This window comes from Drosophila erecta, unplaced genomic scaffold (assembly GCF_003286155.1).
Source record: "Drosophila erecta strain 14021-0224.00,06,07 unplaced genomic scaffold, DereRS2 tig00000055-arrow-pilon, whole genome shotgun sequence".
NCBI lineage: Eukaryota > Metazoa > Arthropoda > Insecta > Diptera > Drosophilidae > Drosophila > Drosophila erecta.
The window spans coordinates 2,933,580-2,952,043 of record NW_020825200.1 but is presented as its reverse complement, the minus strand read 5'-3'; the positions used below and the strand labels follow the sequence as shown (position 1 = coordinate 2,952,043).

General features: G+C 47.2%; 5 protein-coding genes across 6 annotated transcripts; 2 read left to right on the top strand and 3 right to left on the bottom strand.

Annotated features, from left to right (window-relative positions):
- Window positions 1–1,537: 1,537 nt before the first annotated feature.
- LOC6543088 (bacchus) lies at window positions 1,538–7,433 on the bottom strand. Of its 2 annotated transcripts, XM_001968419.3 has the most exons (5): window positions 7,427–7,433; window positions 5,353–5,388; window positions 4,503–4,793; window positions 2,027–2,189; window positions 1,538–1,958 (listed from the first exon to the last, which is right to left on the bottom strand). In XM_001968419.3, the coding sequence occupies exons 3-5, from the start codon at window positions 4,749–4,751 to the stop codon at window positions 1,909–1,911; spliced, it is 462 nt and encodes a 153-aa protein (XP_001968455.1). In that variant the 5' UTR covers window positions 4,752–4,793; window positions 5,353–5,388; window positions 7,427–7,433; the 3' UTR covers window positions 1,538–1,908. The 2 variants fall into 2 exon arrangements, with proteins under 2 accessions (XP_001968455.1, XP_026835207.1); XM_026979406.1 differs by lacking the exon at window positions 1,538–1,958 and having other exon boundaries at window positions 2,118–2,189; window positions 4,464–4,793.
- A 1,971-nt stretch (window positions 7,434–9,404) lies between these two features.
- LOC6543134 (phosphoglycerate kinase) lies at window positions 9,405–11,327 on the top strand. The gene is made up of 3 exons (XM_001968418.3): window positions 9,405–9,878; window positions 9,948–10,892; window positions 10,962–11,327. The coding sequence occupies exons 1-3, from the start codon at window positions 9,817–9,819 to the stop codon at window positions 11,200–11,202; spliced, it is 1,248 nt and encodes a 415-aa protein (XP_001968454.1). The 5' UTR covers window positions 9,405–9,816; the 3' UTR covers window positions 11,203–11,327.
- Window positions 11,260–13,196, bottom strand: LOC6543341 (pre-mRNA-splicing factor CWC25 homolog). The gene is made up of 3 exons (XM_001968417.3): window positions 13,045–13,196; window positions 12,767–12,989; window positions 11,260–12,706 (listed from the first exon to the last, which is right to left on the bottom strand). The coding sequence occupies exons 1-3, from the start codon at window positions 13,060–13,062 to the stop codon at window positions 11,325–11,327; spliced, it is 1,623 nt and encodes a 540-aa protein (XP_001968453.1). The 5' UTR covers window positions 13,063–13,196; the 3' UTR covers window positions 11,260–11,324.
- Window positions 13,197–13,333: 137 nt separating this feature from the next.
- Window positions 13,334–14,863, top strand: LOC6542950 (phosphoglycerate kinase). Its single transcript, XM_001968416.3, has 3 exons — window positions 13,334–13,501; window positions 13,555–13,663; window positions 13,722–14,863. Exons 1-3 carry the CDS (start codon window positions 13,344–13,346, stop codon window positions 14,799–14,801), a joined length of 1,347 nt encoding a protein of 448 aa, XP_001968452.1. The 5' UTR covers window positions 13,334–13,343; the 3' UTR covers window positions 14,802–14,863.
- Window positions 14,862–18,361, bottom strand: LOC6543096 (hepatocyte growth factor-regulated tyrosine kinase substrate). The gene is made up of 5 exons (XM_001968415.3): window positions 18,184–18,361; window positions 17,922–18,006; window positions 17,602–17,866; window positions 16,787–17,161; window positions 14,862–16,687 (listed from the first exon to the last, which is right to left on the bottom strand). The coding sequence occupies exons 1-5, from the start codon at window positions 18,212–18,214 to the stop codon at window positions 15,155–15,157; spliced, it is 2,289 nt and encodes a 762-aa protein (XP_001968451.1). The 5' UTR covers window positions 18,215–18,361; the 3' UTR covers window positions 14,862–15,154.
- Between the last annotated feature and the right edge of the window lie 103 nt (window positions 18,362–18,464).

Here is an 18,464-nt window from a genome sequence, read left to right as displayed (position 1 = left end):
TGATAAAGGTAATCGATTTTCAGTCCAAAAAAGGTACGTAATCAAGGGAAACTTTCCTATTGAATATCTACATCATCCCTTACTAAATTTCGTCTTCTATAGGGAGGATTGTGGGAACCAGCCTGTCAACCCCCGGATACAAACATGAACAATGGGAGGAGGGATGGATCGGCTTAACGTAGGGGCCAATCAATGAATTATGTACCTACATGCTCCTGGATAACAACTCCTACCCGTAGCACACCAAAAGGAGGTGGATTGCCCCACCCAAAATGGCTGAAAGCAATTGAAACAAACTTTTTATTGGCATCTTATAGATGCCAATAGGTATATACGTACGGTTTTCGCTTTTACGTAATTACAATACTTTATTTCATCGTTCAAAATTGTTTCATATTCTCATTTTCGATTCGTGGTTCTGTCTTCTGCCCTTCCGCGCTAGTAGATGTTCTTTTCGCCCTAAGCAGATACATGAGTAATTGGTATTTACAAAAATGCATAGTTCTTTAACATTGTCTGTGGTTGCGCTAATGTTTTATCAGTATCAAATCGGCTCATTTATCTTGGGCATATTGGTTTTATTGCATATTCAATTATTCAGTTATTCAGTTGCTGGTAACTAATACCAGCTTTAAGCCTCTGGCGTTTGGATCTGGGTCAGTGGGTGGTCTGTGTGTATATGTGGATGTCTATCCGGGACAAATCGGTTGGATTGGAGGATGGTGGTTGGGTGGTTTCAGTGTCGAGTGCCTTGATTATGACCAGCTGGGCACAATTCGTTTTCAAATATCAGTCGTTATATTCTGAGAACTCGTACGGGGTTGTGTATAAATAGTTTTTGGATACCCTTACTAATAGATACATGTAACATTAAAAGTTTATTTTCTTGCTCATTATTCGATTCTCGAGTTGGTTTTTTACAATTTACAAATGAATTAGACTTATCATCGATTCGCTCGCACAACTTATCAACAGAATAATAAACCCCTCGCTTTAATACTGACATAAGTACTTAAGATTAGTCATAGTTTATAGTTAAATGCTGAAACGAAACAGAAGTATAGAACTCAAACTTCCCGATGTTTTTTTTTCTTGTTTTTGCCCCAAAAGCGAAGACCAAGTAAGTCCCAGTGCCTTGGGTTTGGGAAATTCGGGTGACTGTGGCCACAGTGGGCGCGAAAATTTTGAAACCATAGCTAAAACTTGAGTGTCATTGAATGCTGGTTGAGTATGGGGCTTCAATGATTTTTGCGATTTATTTAAATACAATTTTTATGTTTTATTTGTTTTGTATTTAATTGCATTTGCCGTTTCTTTTTCATTTCAAATGTTCACTTTTGTATTTTTGCTTCTTTCGATCATTCACAAATGTAACGTCTAATTTAATAATGAATTTGAATATTGTGTATGTGTGTGGGTGTGTATCTGTGTTTAATTCACGGTCTTCGTTTACGCTACATTTGAAATCTTTGTATATTTTGTTTTACGCATAAACTGGGCGTTTAAATTAGGACTTATGAGTTAAAGGAAAGAAAGATTTTGGTTTTGTTTTGTTCTTGTATATAGTGGGGATGTTTACTTTTTGTTGGATTCCGTATAGGTTGCGTTTATACGAAAATGCCTTCAATTACAATTTTTGTTTGTTTTGTAGTTTTTTATAAAAAAAGTACACATAAAATACAATTAAAATAAGGTAAGAAATAAAAAATTATTTCTTAAACATAAAAATTATATACTTTTGCGATTTTTTTGTGTTTTTTTTCTCCTCCTCCTTCTCCTTGTTGTGGTTTATTTTCTGGTTGTTGGTTTATTATTATATTTTTTTTGTTTTGTTTTTGCTTGTAACTTTTATTTATTATTAATTTAAATTTTTGTTTGTTTTTGTTTGTATTTTTGACTACATTATTATTACGCCTGATCGTCCGAGCCGGAACCGTCATCATTATCATCATCATCATCTGCGCAAAGTAAGGACAAATCCGAGGATTAGATTTATGTGAAAAAGAAAGGGTTTCCAGAAACTCACCATCACATTCAATGTCATCCTCCTCACCATCGTAGGGGATGTCGTACTCGTCGCTCTCGATTTCACTGTCGCCCTCGATGATTTCCTCCAGAGCCTCTTCCTCATCGGAATCTCCATCGGCGGCCGCTGCCTTCTTAGCCTTCTTTGATTCTGCGGATTTGGCCTGGAAGAGTGCAAAATAGAGAGAAAGTTAGTAGAGTTCTTTTGGTTTACTCTACTAGTAGAGTTCTTTTGGTTTACTCTACTTTAAGCACTATTAGTGCTCTAGAGCTAGAAGAACTAGAAGAAATCAGGGGAAATCAGGAGTTCATCGAAATGGACCTACGCGCCCAACTCAAACCCACACATCTCCTTGATCAAGGGCATCCAATACCCCTCTTAACTTGCCGTGCGTGTGTACATAGTCATAAAATGTATATTTTCAGCCCACAAAACAAGCAGCGACGAAAATCGTTATTTTCGCCGTAAAAAAACATTTGAAAAATGCGCGCGCCAATGTAATTCGCTGCGGCAAAAAGAGACAGAGAGAAAGAGAGACTACGCGAGAGAGCGGATTACAAGTGCAGCCGTGTTAGATCTGTGCTCTGTATGTACAAGGCGACATATTTACTACATAAGGGGGGGGACAAAACGAAAAAAAAAAAAATAAATAAGCGACGACGCCGGCAGCGACATATGTATCCGCATCCGTGTGATACGAATCGAAGCGTGCCCTGTAAAATAGAGAGCGGGCGAGAGAGCGCAAGAGAGTGCCGCAGAGAGAGAGAGAGTATCTGAATCCGCAGCACTGTAAACTGTACCTGAACTGCATGAATGAATCTCTCGCTCTCACTCACATCCATCCGAACGACAGCTGCTGCAGCGACGTCGGCAGCGAAAAAAGGCGCAAAACAACAACATGCGTGGGTTTAACTTTTGCCGCTGACCAACCAACAACAAGATACACATAATGGTATATGGTTTATGGCAGTATATAGGCGGTCACGTTCACAAGTCGAAGAGAAGCCGCAATACAAGGGCCCTATTTACCAGGCTGTTACAAAGCGGAAGAAGCGAAAAACAATCGGACTGTGGAAAAATGTGCAAAATTAATGGCCACCCACCCATCGCCCCTTTCTCTCACTTAGCTTACAGCATAAGTCACGAGACCCAGAACTCAAGAAAAGGGCAATGGAGGATTAAGACGAACAGGGTGTATCTAAGTCCAAGAGTTACTGCGATTCTACATTCTGGGGTTACAAATGGGTAATCAATGTAACTTGATTAAACTCAGAACTTTATTTTGAAGTTTCCTTAGTGGAATTATAATATATATTTAGGTACAAAATCAAAAGGATTAATCTGGAAATCTATGCAATGTGTTACTGTACCACTAAGTACTCATCCTTACCCAACATTATCAATTGATTAATTTACGATCATCATTACATCGTTACATCCCGAAGAAACCCAACTAACTTTTGAGACACCCTGTATAGCTGTCTTGTTTTATGTACTAAACTAAATACGCATAAAGCGGAGCGGAAAAAAAGTGAAAGATAAATGTAAGCACATACGCAAACAGACAAAACGGTGTGTATACAAATTACGAGGGAGAGTTCGGCCTCGCTCTCGCTCTCTATTTGTATCTATCTTTCTCCGGGGAGAGAGAAAGAGTGAGAGCACGCTCCCGTTAAACTGTACATTTTTATTTCGAGTTTGAGTCTGAGAAAAGCGCTTGATTTGCCAATTTATCTGCCTTACTGTCCGAACTATTTTATTTTTATCAAGAAATGTGCTACGCGATTATGGAATGCGACTGCTTCAGGCCCCCAAAACTTGTTCGAATACCGCGTGCTCTTGGCGATACTAACCAAAAATAAAGCGGCCAAACATGACGAGTAATTTACCGGCCGGCAATGTGTGTTTTCATTGAGAGAGTGCATTGGCATCGTTGGCGTTGAGTTTGCGTTTATATTTGCAATTGCAATTCCCGTAGCCCCAGTGACTGATAAATAAGGCCAAGCGTATGAGTTATAGCCATAATGTATCTATTGCTGTGTAATGCTTTTCAGCTTTTCAGCGAACACGTCAATGCTAATGACCTATGGGTTTATTAAAAACACATTACCCACCCCACAAAGAAAAGGCCCTGCTGGCTAACTGTACTCCCCGCCTATATAAGTACGGCCCTCCTAACCTCGATTTGAACCTAACAACAATAATCTTTGATTGCCGGACCCGCAATCATCTTGGTTAATCGTAAACAACACAAACGCGCAACCGAGCAGATATACGCTCTCACATTCTCTTTTGGGGCATATGTAAGCCAGTGAGAGAGTGCGCTGTTCCGAAAAACGTGTGTATATCTATTTCTAGAATTTTTCCCTGAACAAGATGTGCTACTCGCATATTGGATTGGAGTGAATCATTAGGGGCCGCCTCGTTTTGGTTTTACCGCGTAAACAACTAGCTATGCTTGTAGTTCAGTACTCACTTCTGCTGGCCTCTTGGTGCCTTTCACGGATTCCTTTGCGGGGGCAGCGGCGGCGGCGGCATCGGCGGCATCCTCGCCGTCCTTTGACGTGCCGTTGTCGGCCGCGTCGCCGGCGGCATCGGCAGCAGCGGCCTTATCCTCGGCGGCCGCCTTCGCCTTGAGATCGTCCTTGACAGCAGACACATCATCCGCCGCCACCTTCTCCACGGCCACATCACCGTTGTTCTGTTGTTCCGTAGCAGCCGACATATTTGATGGGTTTCTTTGAGTTTTTTCGGAACTATTCAGTTTCTGCGTTATATAGAGAACAATTCGGTTTGGTTTTGTGGGTTGTCTTGTTGTTGACAAAAAACCAGCGCAAAATATTCGGGGAAGGCGAGAGAGAGATAGAGAGAACCGCACCGCACGAAGTACAAAAACACACTGAATGCGATTCAGCTGCGGGCCGTCTATTTAAGCACTGCCTCTCGCGGCGAGAGTAACCTTCTTTTGGTGCTCTCTTCTGCACTCTCTCTCTCTCTCTCGCTCTCTGCAAATTTGTTACGACACTCTCTCGCTTTCTCTCTTTCCCACGCCATTGGCCCATACAATACACTCAAAAAAGCGACGCGGCATTTGTACAGCCGCAGTCGATGGCGGCAGCGCAGAGAGAAGACAACAACAACAGCCCAGAGGGAGCGTTGGATTTTTAGGAATATTATTTTGCGGTGATTTTCTGATAATATGGTATCTATATAGTATATGTAGCTATAGGAGCTGCCATATATCAGGCGGCGCTACGGCAGGCAAAAGGATTTACTCGTAGGCCTCACTGATGTATGGAATATCCGTTTGCCTTTGGTTTGCTAACCACCGATATGTGCTCCCGTCGACGGTTCGTACAAGACTGAGCTTGCCGTCCGTTGGATGGCTAGAAATTGTCGCATGCTTCTTCTTGCGCCAAATCGGTTGCACACATTTTCGCCTATAACTCAAATACCTTTGTTCAGATCGGTTCAGAGACCGATCGAGGCTATAGCTGACGGTATCCGCTTAATTTTGAAACTTTTCCCGAGGCGCTGCGATCAAAACGAGATCCGTAAATGACAAGTTGAGTGGGTTTCCTGATTAATTCCATACAAAATTTGCTTGGGTTCCGTGAGTACGGTTGTGGGCGCGTTTGGCGGTAAATTTGAAAATTGCGCGCGCCAGTGGTGCGCTTGTGGGCTTAGGGGCGGGGTCTGGGGGTTGGTCGCGGCGGTGGTGGTGGTGTATGGTGTGTGTGGTGCAGTCAGTCACTCTGTGGCGTTTTGACCGTTCGTCGGTGGAACAGAACAACGCAGAACAGAACAGTGGATGTGGATGTTGCCGATGGGAAGAAGTGTTGCAGCATTGTTGCCGCAGATGCAGATGTGTGTGCTGTGTGTTGTACTCAGCACGGCATTCGTATTTATAGAGTGGACCAGCGTGGGACGCAATGTCGTCGCGGATTGGGGTCAATTGATTGGTAACGTGTGGGGAAGCAGGTGATTTTCGCGGCCCAGGAAAGCGGGGAGCTATTTTTGAGATTCTAACTATTTAAATGCACGCAATTCGGAAATGCTATATTCAGGGACTATGCGTCTTAAAAGTAACAAATTATTTTTGAACTGAAGGAATCAATTTTCCACCCCATAGGTTTCGAAAATCATTAAGGGTTAGTTTTCTAAATCGCTAAACTCCAGAAATAATAAACTTCCTCAAGTTCTCTTGGCTCCAACAAAGACTTCGACTCCACTTAATGCCAATGCCTATCACTAGTCGAACTGGGTCCACCCTTGTTTCTTTTTTCATGTGCCAATCTTTCTGTTGATCCCGCACTTGTGGTTCGACCATTTGATGGTTTCGTTCGCCACACGAACCCAGTGGGCTCAGGAATTGCCGAATATATATAGGGAACTGGAACTGCCGAGTGGGCTATAACATATCGCCCATATCACCTGGTAGCCAACGTGCTCGATGTGTACTGCTCTTCTTTATACATCTGTGTTATCAGTGGGGCAATCAGCTGGAGGTTGATCTTCAAGTTCATTCAAAATGTGCACACTATCGAGCAGAATAACAACCAATTAGGTAGAGGAATTCAACCGGAAGCTGTGTTATTTCAGGTAGGAAATCAGGGAAATCAACAATATGGAATAACCACCGGGTTCCAGTTTACCGGGTATCCAACAGTCGAGCTTCGATTCGCCAGCCTCTCACGCTTTCAGCTATTTTCGTGCGAAAGCAAAGGCAAATACGAATACGTAGGCTATATAGTTGGTAATCTGAATAATACGGTCGACGACAGAGCGAGCGGACGACTGCCGACAGGCGGATCGCTAATTAAAGCCGGCGAACCTGTTCCGAGGCATCCCAGCCGAGGCGGCACGGTAAACGTAAACACCTGTAATCGTGGGCCGTCGTCCATTGAGTTATCACATATTTGAGGAGCGGCGATGACTTTTTGCCTGAACATCGCTGCCCTGCTGCTTGATAAGCCGATTTGCGTCTCCATTTCGCTGGTGATTTCATGTGCTTTCCATTGTTTTCTGGCTGTCTTCGCACTTTCCGCCCGCCCAGCTCTCAGTATCCGTTCGAGTGGCTCGGCGATGGTTCACCCAAGAATGGTGGGTCTCTCGCGATACGAATCGTAGTGCTCATCGGGCCTGTGGGACCGAATGCCTGGGGACAACTTGTGCCAATTTCTCGAGTTATCGGGCTACTTCAAGGTTATGCATCGGTTAAAAATCCAGGCGATAAGGAAGGTTCGGGCAGGCAACAATGAAAAGATGGTCCTTCTTCCTGGAATACAAACATCTGTCGATTCTGTAGTTTTATGGCCCCTTCGGACCCTAAACTAACGCAAGATTGTTTGGGATTTTCCCTCTAGCTGCGTATTTTTCCGACCGTATGTCGTCACTGACCTGCCCCAAGAATTTCTCCCAGTGCACCTACACGTTGCGTCATTAATTTGCTGTAGCATAAAGGTGAGAACAAATCTCAATGCAAACAATCGATAGCCAGACGCTCAAGCATGTGTATCTAAAACACACACATCAACTTGTATCCACGGCGATTAAGTTTTCTGCTCTCTCAGCTTAAGGTGGTGCTTATAGATCTCTAGTCAGGTTGTTAGGTTTTTCAGAGAACACTCTGTTCTTTTGAAAGCTATATTATTAATATGGAAAGCAAGGTATGAGCAGTAGCAAAACTCCACGTTCAGATACAAATTCAATTGTAGCGCATAAAAATAGCCATCATGGGCCGTCCCTTTTAGCGCCTAGGTACACAAGACGGTTTGGTAGAACAACATGAACAGGTTTACGACTCGATTAGAGTGATTGTTAGACTGTTGCTAGATGGGCGATTCGCTTGGCCGCTGGCCTCTCGGGATTCTTCATATCTAGCGCTAGCACAGACGATCGCATTGGACACTTTCCGAGTCGAGTCTCGTTTTCCCGGCATGTGCTAATGTTTCCACACGAGTGCCGGGCCACATGGACGCGAAGCTACGCGACACGACGCTACCAGATATGCTGGCCTGGCTCACCTGCTCACCTGCGTTTCACCTGCGTCAACGGGCGGCTTACACGCAATTATTAAAATGAATTTAAGCAGCCAGCCCCATTGTCTTCGATTTCCAATACCATCTGACTTGGCAACGGTGCTGTGGTGCCATCGTCAGTGGGTCCGGGTCCTCGGTGGTGCCTCAACACAACCGTGACATGTGAGTGGACATTCTTCCGCCGGCAGGCAGAAGGATGAGGGACGAGGGAGGACAGCCGTTGCCACTGCGAGGCTGCATCTGAAATGCCCCAAATAGGCCTTTACGCACCCCACTTTCAGTCTCGGTGTCGGTACTCCACCCAAAACCCCATCAGATATGTCAATCTAGCGTCTATACTTGTGGCACAACAGATGCTTGTATGAGCATTTTGCTGGAATACTTATTTATTACCTATGCTAAATTGTATCATTCGCATCCCGTTGTTCTGCAAAGTCTAAATATATGTACTGTCATCCCTTCTAGCATGGTACTAACAGCGCAATTGGTCCTTTGGGGAGATAAGGCTTTAGAGAACGCGCCACTTTGGCTAGAAAACCCCTGAGTGGCCAGCACCCCAGCCTACCATCCTACCCAGATACCTTCCATTGCCATCTGCGTCATGCATTTCGCTGCACAGAGCACTTGTGGTGGGTTGTGGGTGGTGGTGTTCCGTGTGCTGGGTGATGGGTTGTGGGTTGTGGGTGGTGGTGCGGTGGGTTAGCGTTCGGTGGTGCCAGCGCCGAGTGCCAGCGGTGGTTGCTCGGACCGCCGGAGATGAGTAAAGATATACTGAGTGGGCAACCCATGAATGAATCATTGGGGGAAGAGGCAGAACGCCATGGCATCATAGGCGGAATCCGTTTGCACAGCCAAAATAAAACAACGGCTACCGAGAATGATTGTGTGATTTGTCTTTGTTGGCCTGAGCAGAAACCATTTATTCAATAATTACATATTGACATACAAACATCAAAGGGGCGGCTGTTACACCGATATATGTATGTATGCATGTTCATATGCATGTACATCGTCGTTTGATTTTTCAGTATATTAAATAAAAATAATTGATAATAATAATAAGCGCTGTCTTTATTATATTTATAAAAAAAGTATATATTTTTATAATAAAAATGGAATAATACGGATTATCTGTGTATTCTGCAGTTTAAACTTAACAGACATTCAAGGGAGTGGAAGAAAATAGTTCGAAGGGGTTGCTAATAATACGTAAAATACGGCTACAAATTTTATGGTGAAAGTGATTATATTTGTCACTTACCAATCAAATTTAACTTAGGGCAAGTATGGGAAAATATTTTAAGATTTTACATTATAAATTTGTAAATTTTAGCATTGAGTTGTGACCCTTTTTCGACACCCTTGGGGAATGGATGCTTTACAGCACTGCGTTGACGGCACTGACCAACACTACTTGGGCGCCAAACACAGAGTTGCATTTGGCTGGTACAACTTTTATCCAACTTTCGAACGAGAATACACCCCGATATCAACTTCGGCCCCAAAAATTGGAGTATTCCCATCTGTGTCCTGCGCATTGTACGTAGGAATCGCCGGAAAACTGCCTGCCCCGGATTGCCGCCCTGGAAGTCGATATGCAACCCTAGCGGCCTAACGACTAAATGACCTTGCGCTGACATTGCCGCACAGCAGTTGCGAACGAAGAAGATTCGCCGAATCAGTGGTATCGCAATCCGGAGCTTGTTAGTACGCACCAGGAGTATCCAGAAAATCCAGAAAAATCCCAAGATGGCCTTCAACAAGCTGAGCATCGAGAGCCTGGACTTGGCGGGCAAGCGGGTGTTGATGCGGTAATGCAAAGCGAATCCTCCCGTGAAATTCAGTTCAGTTGCATAAACATTGCCCGTGCCTCTTTGCAGCGTGGACTTCAATGTGCCCATCAAGGAGGGCAAGATCACCAGCAACCAGAGGATCGTCGCCGCCTTGGATAGTGTCAAGTTGGCTCTGTCCAAGAAAGCGAAGTCGGTGGTGCTGATGTCCCACTTGGGCCGTCCCGATGGCAACAAGAACATCAAGTACACCCTGGCACCCGTGGCCGCTGAGCTGAAGACACTGCTCGGCCAGGATGTGATTTTCCTGAGCGACTGCGTCGGCAGCGAGGTGGAGGCCGCCTGCAAGGATCCCGCCCCAGGATCCGTCATTCTGCTGGAGAACGTCCGCTTCTACGTGGAGGAGGAGGGCAAGGGCTTGGACGCCAGCGGTGGCAAGGTCAAGGCCGATCCCGCCAAGGTCAAGGAGTTCCGTGCCAGCCTGGCCAAACTGGGCGATGTCTATGTCAACGACGCCTTCGGCACTGCCCATCGAGCCCACAGTTCCATGATGGGCGATGGCTTTGAGCAGCGTGCAGCTGGTCTGTTGCTGAACAAGGAGCTGAAGTACTTCTCGCAGGCCCTGGACAAGCCACCAAATCCCTTCCTGGCCATTCTCGGTGGCGCTAAGGTTGCCGACAAGATCCAGTTGATTGAGAACCTTCTGGACAAGGTCAACGAGATGATCATAGGCGGCGGCATGGCCTTCACCTTCCTAAAGGTCCTCAACAACATGAAGATTGGCGGTTCCCTGTTCGACGAGGAGGGTTCTAAGATCGTCGAGAAACTGGTGGAGAAGGCCAAGAAGAACAACGTTCAGTTGCATCTGCCAGTGGACTTTGTCTGCGGCGACAAGTTCGCCGAGAACGCTGCCGTCAGCGAGGCCACCGTGGAGGCCGGAATTCCCGATGGACATATGGGTCTGGATGTGGGTCCCAAGACCCGTGAGCTCTTCGCGGCGCCCATTGCTCGCGCCAAGCTCATCGTGTGGAACGGGTAGGTGTCGCATAAGGCAACTTTCTGAAGGTCCTGCTAACAACTTCTTAAAATGGTTCCCCCTTTTAGACCCCCTGGTGTGTTCGAGTTCCCCAACTTCGCCAACGGCACCAAGTCCATCATGGACGGCGTGGTGGCCGCCACCAAGAACGGCACCGTCTCCATCATCGGCGGTGGCGACACTGCCTCTTGCTGCGCCAAGTGGAACACCGAGGCACTCGTCTCGCACGTCTCCACCGGAGGCGGTGCTTCTCTGGAGCTCCTGGAGGGCAAGACACTGCCAGGCGTGGCTGCATTGACCAGCGCCTAAGCGTACATATTATTAATGTTAATCGCATCGTTTATCTTGTAAGCACAAACCACGACGTTAAAAAGTGTTGAATCTATTTGTTGCGGAACCATATAATGCATACGAAATAAAGGAATCCTAGTTTATTTGCGTGCAAAGTTGCTGTCCATTGAGGAGGCGGTACGCTGTATGTTGTTGAGATTGGCCCGGATGCGATCGCCTATGGAGTTCTGGTTGGCAATGGCCTTCTTAACCTCCTTGTTAATGAACTCCTTGTCGAAGTCTCGTTCGCGGTTTTGGGCCTCCTCACGAGCGTACGCTTCTCGGTGCTTGCGAACAACTTGGGTGCGGTCGGCTTCCCTCCAAGTGGCGTTGTCCATCATTTCGCGCAGACGAGCTTCTCGGTCGGCGGCGCTTAGCTTAGGCTTGCCGGTGGGACGACTGGGCGAAGGACTGCGTTCCCTTTCCCCTCGCTGGGGCGGCCTTTCAGCAAACCTTCGCCTGTCATCTCGTTTCGAACTTCGGCTCCTGCTGCGTTTTGATCTGGAACGCTCTTCTGGTGTCCTACTCCTACGTTTCTCGCGCTGCCTTGAACTTTCCTTGCTTTCATCTGGGCGATACCGTCTGGTTTGTCTGTCCTCTGGGCTCCTGCTTCTTCTCTCCCTTCTCGCTAAGGGACTTCTGCTCCTACGCCTTTCCCTTCTCTCGTCTGGACTCCTTTGCCTCTGCCTTTGTTCCGGGCTTCTGCTCTGTCGCTTTTTTCTATCCCGTGGGCTTCTGCTCCTGCGCCTTTCTCGCTGATTTCTGTCTTCAGAGCTGTGGCTCCTCTTGTTCCTTCTCCTGGGCTCTGGTTCCCTAGATCGTTGTCTTTTGGGCTTTTCCTCTTTGTCGCTACTCTCGTCACTGCTATCGCTGCTTTTCTTCTTGGATTTCTTGCTCTTTTTCTTGGTAGCCATGTCTAATTGCTTGGAAATCGTGCGGTACTTGGCGTCCAGCAGCTTGTCCAGTTTAAGTTCACCTTGGTCTCCCTTAAGCTTGCTTACTTGGCGGGCTAATTTTCTGTCCAAATCATCGTCGCTATCATTGCTCTCACTGTCATTACTTTCATCATCGCTGGATCGTCGGTTCTTTTTCTTCTTTTTGGATTTCTTGGACTTTTTGCTCTTCTTGACCTTCTTATCCTTGGCTGCCTTTTGTTCCTGTTCAGTCTTGAGGATGCGATGGATTTCCTTCAGCTTGACGGGGTTCTCAAGTAGTTTTCGGCGGGATTCCATCTCGCGCTGCTTGATGAGCATTAGGGGATCCTCGAGCGTTTTGCGCTGTATGTCCACCTGTTCGTTGGACTGCAGATTGCGGTACGTCCGGATAGAGAAGGGCACACAGTCGTGTTCCACATGGTTGATGGACTGCTTGAGACCCACCGTGTTCTGCTCCTGGCGGCTCTCCTCCGCTTGCAGAGTCTCAAAGGACTTGTCGATCTTGCGGCCCAGCAGGTACTCCTCGCGGTTGATCAGCTCTGTGCTATCTGGAGCAGGATATACATGAAGCTAGTGGGTTTAATTAGTAATTCACCTGGATGACTCACTTTTGTACATCCACTCCAGCTTGGCTTCGCCGGCGGCTCCCCCATTATTGCTCAGCACTCCTGAACTTTCGCCCAGCCGCCTCAGTTCCTCTCTGTCCCGCTCCTCGTTGATCTCCTTGCGCAGATCCTGCAGCTTGCGCTCCTCCATCTTCGCTTGCTCCTCCGCCTTCCAAACGCGCTCCTGGTTTTTCATCGTGTGCGGATGCCATGATTTCTTTAGATTCTGCGGGGAATATCAATGATTTTTAACGGATAATAAGTTGGAAGATATTACTTACTAGATCTCCGCCACCCATCTTGGGTTTGGTTTGGGTTTTAACAGCAAAACAAACAAGTTACAAACAATTCCAGTTTTTCCCTCCTTTTCGTGTGTTTTCATCAAAATCATATGTTCAGCCGGGCTGCCAGATCGTGGAGAGGTGTATTATTAATTTGGTGTTGCCGTACAGTTCGATTTTGCTACAACTATTTCCAATTTCTTTAAAAATAGTTAATGCTGAATTTATTTATTTTTACACTTACTTCCTTATCATGCTTTTATTTTTCAGTCAAAAACAGTTACTAAATTGTATTTAATATGCTTCTTTTGCGACAGATTTTATGTCATAAAGCTCAATCTCAATTCACTAAATTAACATTTCAACGATTTTTTAGCAATAACGATTGCAATGGACAGCAAGTAAAGAAGTTGAGCTTAAAAAATGTAGATGTGGCTGGAAAAAGGGTTTTTATGAGGTGAGTATCCTTGCGAGATGTTCCAGTTGTATGATCTATACATTTATTTTAAGAGTGGACTTCAATGTACCCATGAAAGATGGTAAAATAACCAACAACCAACGAATTGTTTCCGCACTTCCCAGTATTAAATATGCTCTGGATAAAAAATGCAAGTCCTTAGTGAGTAGTAGTCTTCTATATAGATAAATTTTTTAAATCATCATAAGTCTTTGATCAGGTTTTGGCTTCCCACTTGGGACGCCCCGATGGCAAGAAGAACCAAAAGTTTAGTCTGGAACCGGTGTCCAAGGAGCTGGAGAATGTGCTGGGCAAGCCGGTTAAATTCTTGGACGACTGTGTGGGTGATCACACACTGGAAGCTTTGAAGGATCCGTCCGAGGGCACGTTGGTCCTGCTGGAGAATCTTCGTTTCTACGCCGAGGAGACGGGCAGCAGCAAGGACGAGAACAAGAAGAAGGTCAAGGCCGATCCCCAGAAGGTCAAGGAATTCCGGGCCAAGTTGGCGCAGTTGGGCGAGATCTATGTGAACGATGCCTTCGGAACAGCACATCGTGCGCATAGTTCCATGATGGGCGATGGCTACAAGGTGCGAGCGGCTGGATTCCTGCTGGACAAGGAACTGGAGTACTTTGCCAAGGTGCTCCACGATCCAGCGAAGCCCTTTTTGGCCATTTTGGGTGGCGCCAAGATAGCCGACAAAATTCCGCTAATAACGAACCTCCTGAACAATGTGACGGCCATGATCATTTCCGGCGGCATGGCCTTCACCTTTCTCAAAGTGCTCAGTAATATGGAGATTGGAAAATCCCTCTACGACGAGAAGGGATCCAAGTTGGTAAACGACATAGTCTGCAAGGCAAAGGAGAAGAATGTGAACATACTATTTCCGATTGACTTTGTCGTTGCCAACAAGATCGACAAGGAGCCGGATAAAATCGATTACGTGGATGTCACACAGGGTATACCGAAGGACATGATGGGTCTGGACCACGGCCAGGTATCCAGTGAGATGTTTGCAGGCGCCATTTGTGCGTCCAAAACCATCGTGTGGAACGGACCGCCAGGCTTATTCGAGAACGAGCTGTTCTCCCAAGGCACCGAGTCCATGTTGCAGGCAGTAATTGGGGCCACAAAGAGGGGCGCCACCACAATCGTGGGTGGTGGGGACACGGCCACCGCTTGCTTGAAGTTCGGAGGCGCCGACAAGGTCTCACATGTGTCCACAGGCGGAGGAGCTTCCCTGGAGTTGCTCGAGGGAAAGGTTCTGCCTGGAGTGGCTGCCCTTTCGGATGCCTGAAAGCAGAGCCTTTTCTACTTTACTTGTGCATTCACTGTGGATAATTAAACAATCATTCTCTCAAAATACAAAGTTAAGTTTATTGTGGAATAACATTAGTCGGTTAAAACTTGATAAAAGAGCGGGCCTCGACTTAAACAGATCTCGTACAGCATTTCTTAGCTGTCTTTTTACCTCCATAAATTTGGTCTAAACTTAAAATTTAGCATGTTCCTTTCTCGCAACAAAAACTTTTAACGTAGTAACTAATAACCGCATCGACTAAACAAAACATACGCTTTTGGCATAGAAACCGCACGAGAACTGTTTGACCCAGCCCTGAAGGGTAATACAAATGGAATAACATTGTTGGATTAATCGAAGCTAATCAGTTCCGCCGTAGCTGGCTCCTCAGCTTTAACGGGCGGCGGACCCGGTTCGTTTTGCGGCGGAGCTGGTGCAGCTGCCACTGCTTGGACTTGATTGTTGGCGATTTCGGTGACTGGAGGTGCCTGTGCTGCTGGAGGAGCCTGGTTGGCCAAGGGCTGGTGCTGCTGCATCATTACGTGGCCCATTTGGGGTGGTGGCTGGGGCTGCTGAACAGGGATTGGCTGAGGCTGCTGGCCAGGAATCTGCTGTGGCTGCGGACCAGGAATCTGCTGTGGTTGCTGACCAGGCATCGGCTGAGGCTGCGGTTGAAATGGCATTTGAGGAGGCTGGGCGATCGAATGCTGCTGCGGCTGTGGGACTTGGGGCTGCTGCAGGATTGCAGCTGGATTGTTCGCAAACTGACTTTCGGGCATGGGCGGCATCATCTGGGGATTTCCAGGTGGCGCGGGTTGTTGCATTAATCCCCCGGGCTGTAGATTCGGCGGCAACGGTTGCTGCATTGACGGATTGTACATGCCCGGTGGAATGGCCTGGAACTGGCCATGTCCGTTGGGAGCCGGAGCGGGACCCTGTGGCAAATAGCCGGGCACACCGGCAGCATATGGATTATAGACGTTGTTGAGCTGATGCGAGGGCGATCCGTGTTGCGGCACCGCCGATGGTGGCATGTAGGGGAAAGGTGGAGCCGACTGGCCCATTAAATACTGCGCCTTCTGCTGCTCCTGACGCAACTGCATCTCGCGCTCCTGCTCCTGGATGCGCTGCAGGGCCAACTGTCGTTGATACTGCAGATACTCCTGCTTCTTCTTGCGCATTATGTCCAGCTTCTGGGCCATCTGCATCTGCCGTTGCCGCTCCTGCTCCTCGGCAATCCTGCGCAACTTCTCCACATGCTCCTGACGCAGCTGGTCCAGCGCAGCCCGCGAGTCCTTGATCTGGGTGAGCTTGTCCTGCAGCTGCTCGTACCACATGCGCTTGTCGTCCATCTCCTTGATGTACGACAACTGCTGGGAGTGCAACGAGGTCAGGGTCATGAAGAGAGTCTGCACAGATGAGTCGTTGGAGATACTGCGACCGCGACTCGAGTTCGACTTCATGCGGTTCACAAAGATCTCCACCTGGGTGCGCATATTGGCGGCAAACTCATCGATCTGCACTTCGTCCGCACTCTTGGCCTGCAGGGGCATGATCTGCTGGGGCTGCGGAGTTGGTGGCATGGGGCTCGGTGCCGAGGGACTAGCCATGGAGGACGATTCGCTGATCTTGCGCTGCTCCCAGTAGCTGCGGTTCAAGTACTTGGCCAGCTCCGGATTAGTAGTCTCCTCGGGCTGCTGGTGGTACTCCTTGGGCTCTGGTGGTGCCTCCGGACTGGGAGACCTTTGCTGGATGCGATAGGCAGCGGCTGGCGCGGACTGCAGCTTGGGCTTCTGCTGTTCCGCTTCCGATTGACTGAGGGCCAGGGCCAGCTGTAGTTCCTCCTCCTCCTTGAGTTCCTGCTCGGTTTTGCGGGCTGGTGTCTAAAAAAAGGGTTTTGCTATTAATTGGCAGTTCTTTTCTCATGCACAATTGTTTTCCAATCTGTTGCGATTGGATAGCTGTTTTTCAGAGTGACTCACCTGCACTTGCTGAGCCAAAGTGCTGTTCAGATACTCCGCCGGAAGGTCGCTGTCCGCCGGACGTTGTCCAGACTTAGCAGTCCCACTGCCGCTCGTCGGCCGCTGGAGGGCAGCGAAGCACCCGTCGCATACACGCACATCCTTTTCGATGCCGTACTTGGGCAGCGGACACTGCTTGGCCGTGCACTGGCCACAGAAGACTTGGCCGCAGTTCCGGCAGTGATGCTTCCGGTTAGTGAAGGTGAACTCCACGCGACAGCGATGGCATACCCTGCCATCTGCCCAGTTGGGCGCCGTGTCCGCCGTGAACATGGCATCTGCCTCTCGAAGTTCCGGGAAGGTGTGCCCCTTGGCCTTCAGGATGGTCATGGTGTCCTGCAGAAAATGGGATTTTTAGTGATAGTAAGTGGCTTTGAGTGAGTGAGTCTACTAGGGATTCCTCCTCTATGCTTAGTTCCTCCTCGGAGCTCATTTCTATTCAACTGATGACATTTCACTGGCGTGTGCTGCACGGCAAACAGTTGTTCTCTACTAATTAGATTAATGGTCAAGCACAGGGCCGGATTTTGAACTAAATACTAGGGTGATGCAAAAACTAGAGCTTTTAGTACATAACTGATGCTGATCTGGCTAAAACTATACAAATTGCTTTATATATAAGTGGGGTTTTCTATTAAAAATGGTGTTTCGAATAGAAAATAATTGAAATGTAATGCATAGATGAGCCTACCATATTTTTTCAAGATAAAACTACCAAGAATACTAGTCACTGTGCCCTAAAAACGAGGTAATCTCCTAGTAAGTTCCAGTCCTACCTTGATGGCTTGGTACTTGTCCGAGGAGCGGAATGCGTTGGCCCAAGTCTGGACCAGCTCCAGCATCTTCTGACGCACGTTCTCGTGGGGCGTGGACTCGAGGAAGCTGCTGAACATCTCGCAGTTCTCCTTGGTGAAGACCTCCTCGTGGACGGGCGCGCCGCAGTTCTTGACGATGCTCTCGAGGACCAGGAGGGAATAGCAGGAGGAGTGCGGATTGGGCGAGTTCATCTTCTTCTTGATGGCGGCGAAGGCATTCTTGGGACTGCAAATCATAGGTTTTTTGTTTAAAATGATTACCGGGAATCGCCGAAACTTACGTGACATCTTTTTGGTTGATTTCATCGCAAATCAGGAGGATTGAGGGCCAGTCGGGCTCCAAACGCAAGTGACTGGTGGCATTTTCTGCGAGTGGAAAGTGCGTAGTTATTAGGCCTTTGTGTGCTTAGCAAAATCTCCATTTGTTTTCGAGTTCAATCGCCTTTTTATTGTTACTTCTTAATTTCTTCTTTCTTCTTTTTTTGTTTTTCGATGAGTCATTTTTACTCATTGGTTTACTTTCTGGGTTTTGGTGCTTCTTACCTAAGTTTTTGTCGAAACTTGATCGAAACATGTTTTCTGTGCTTTTATGATGCTTCTGGTCGCTGGTTTTCTATTTTTATTCGACTAAAATCAGGAAAGTTTATTATTATTGTTTTGCAAGCAAAGAAATTTTCTGCACTGCGCCAGTGTTGCCACATCAATGCAATTAACATACTCTTGCAGTGCTGCCAGATGACCAAAGCGCTTGCAACGGAAATATGAGCAGCACAAAATGACTAACGCGCCAAGCTTAATCCATAAAGTTTTGAATATTCGTAACG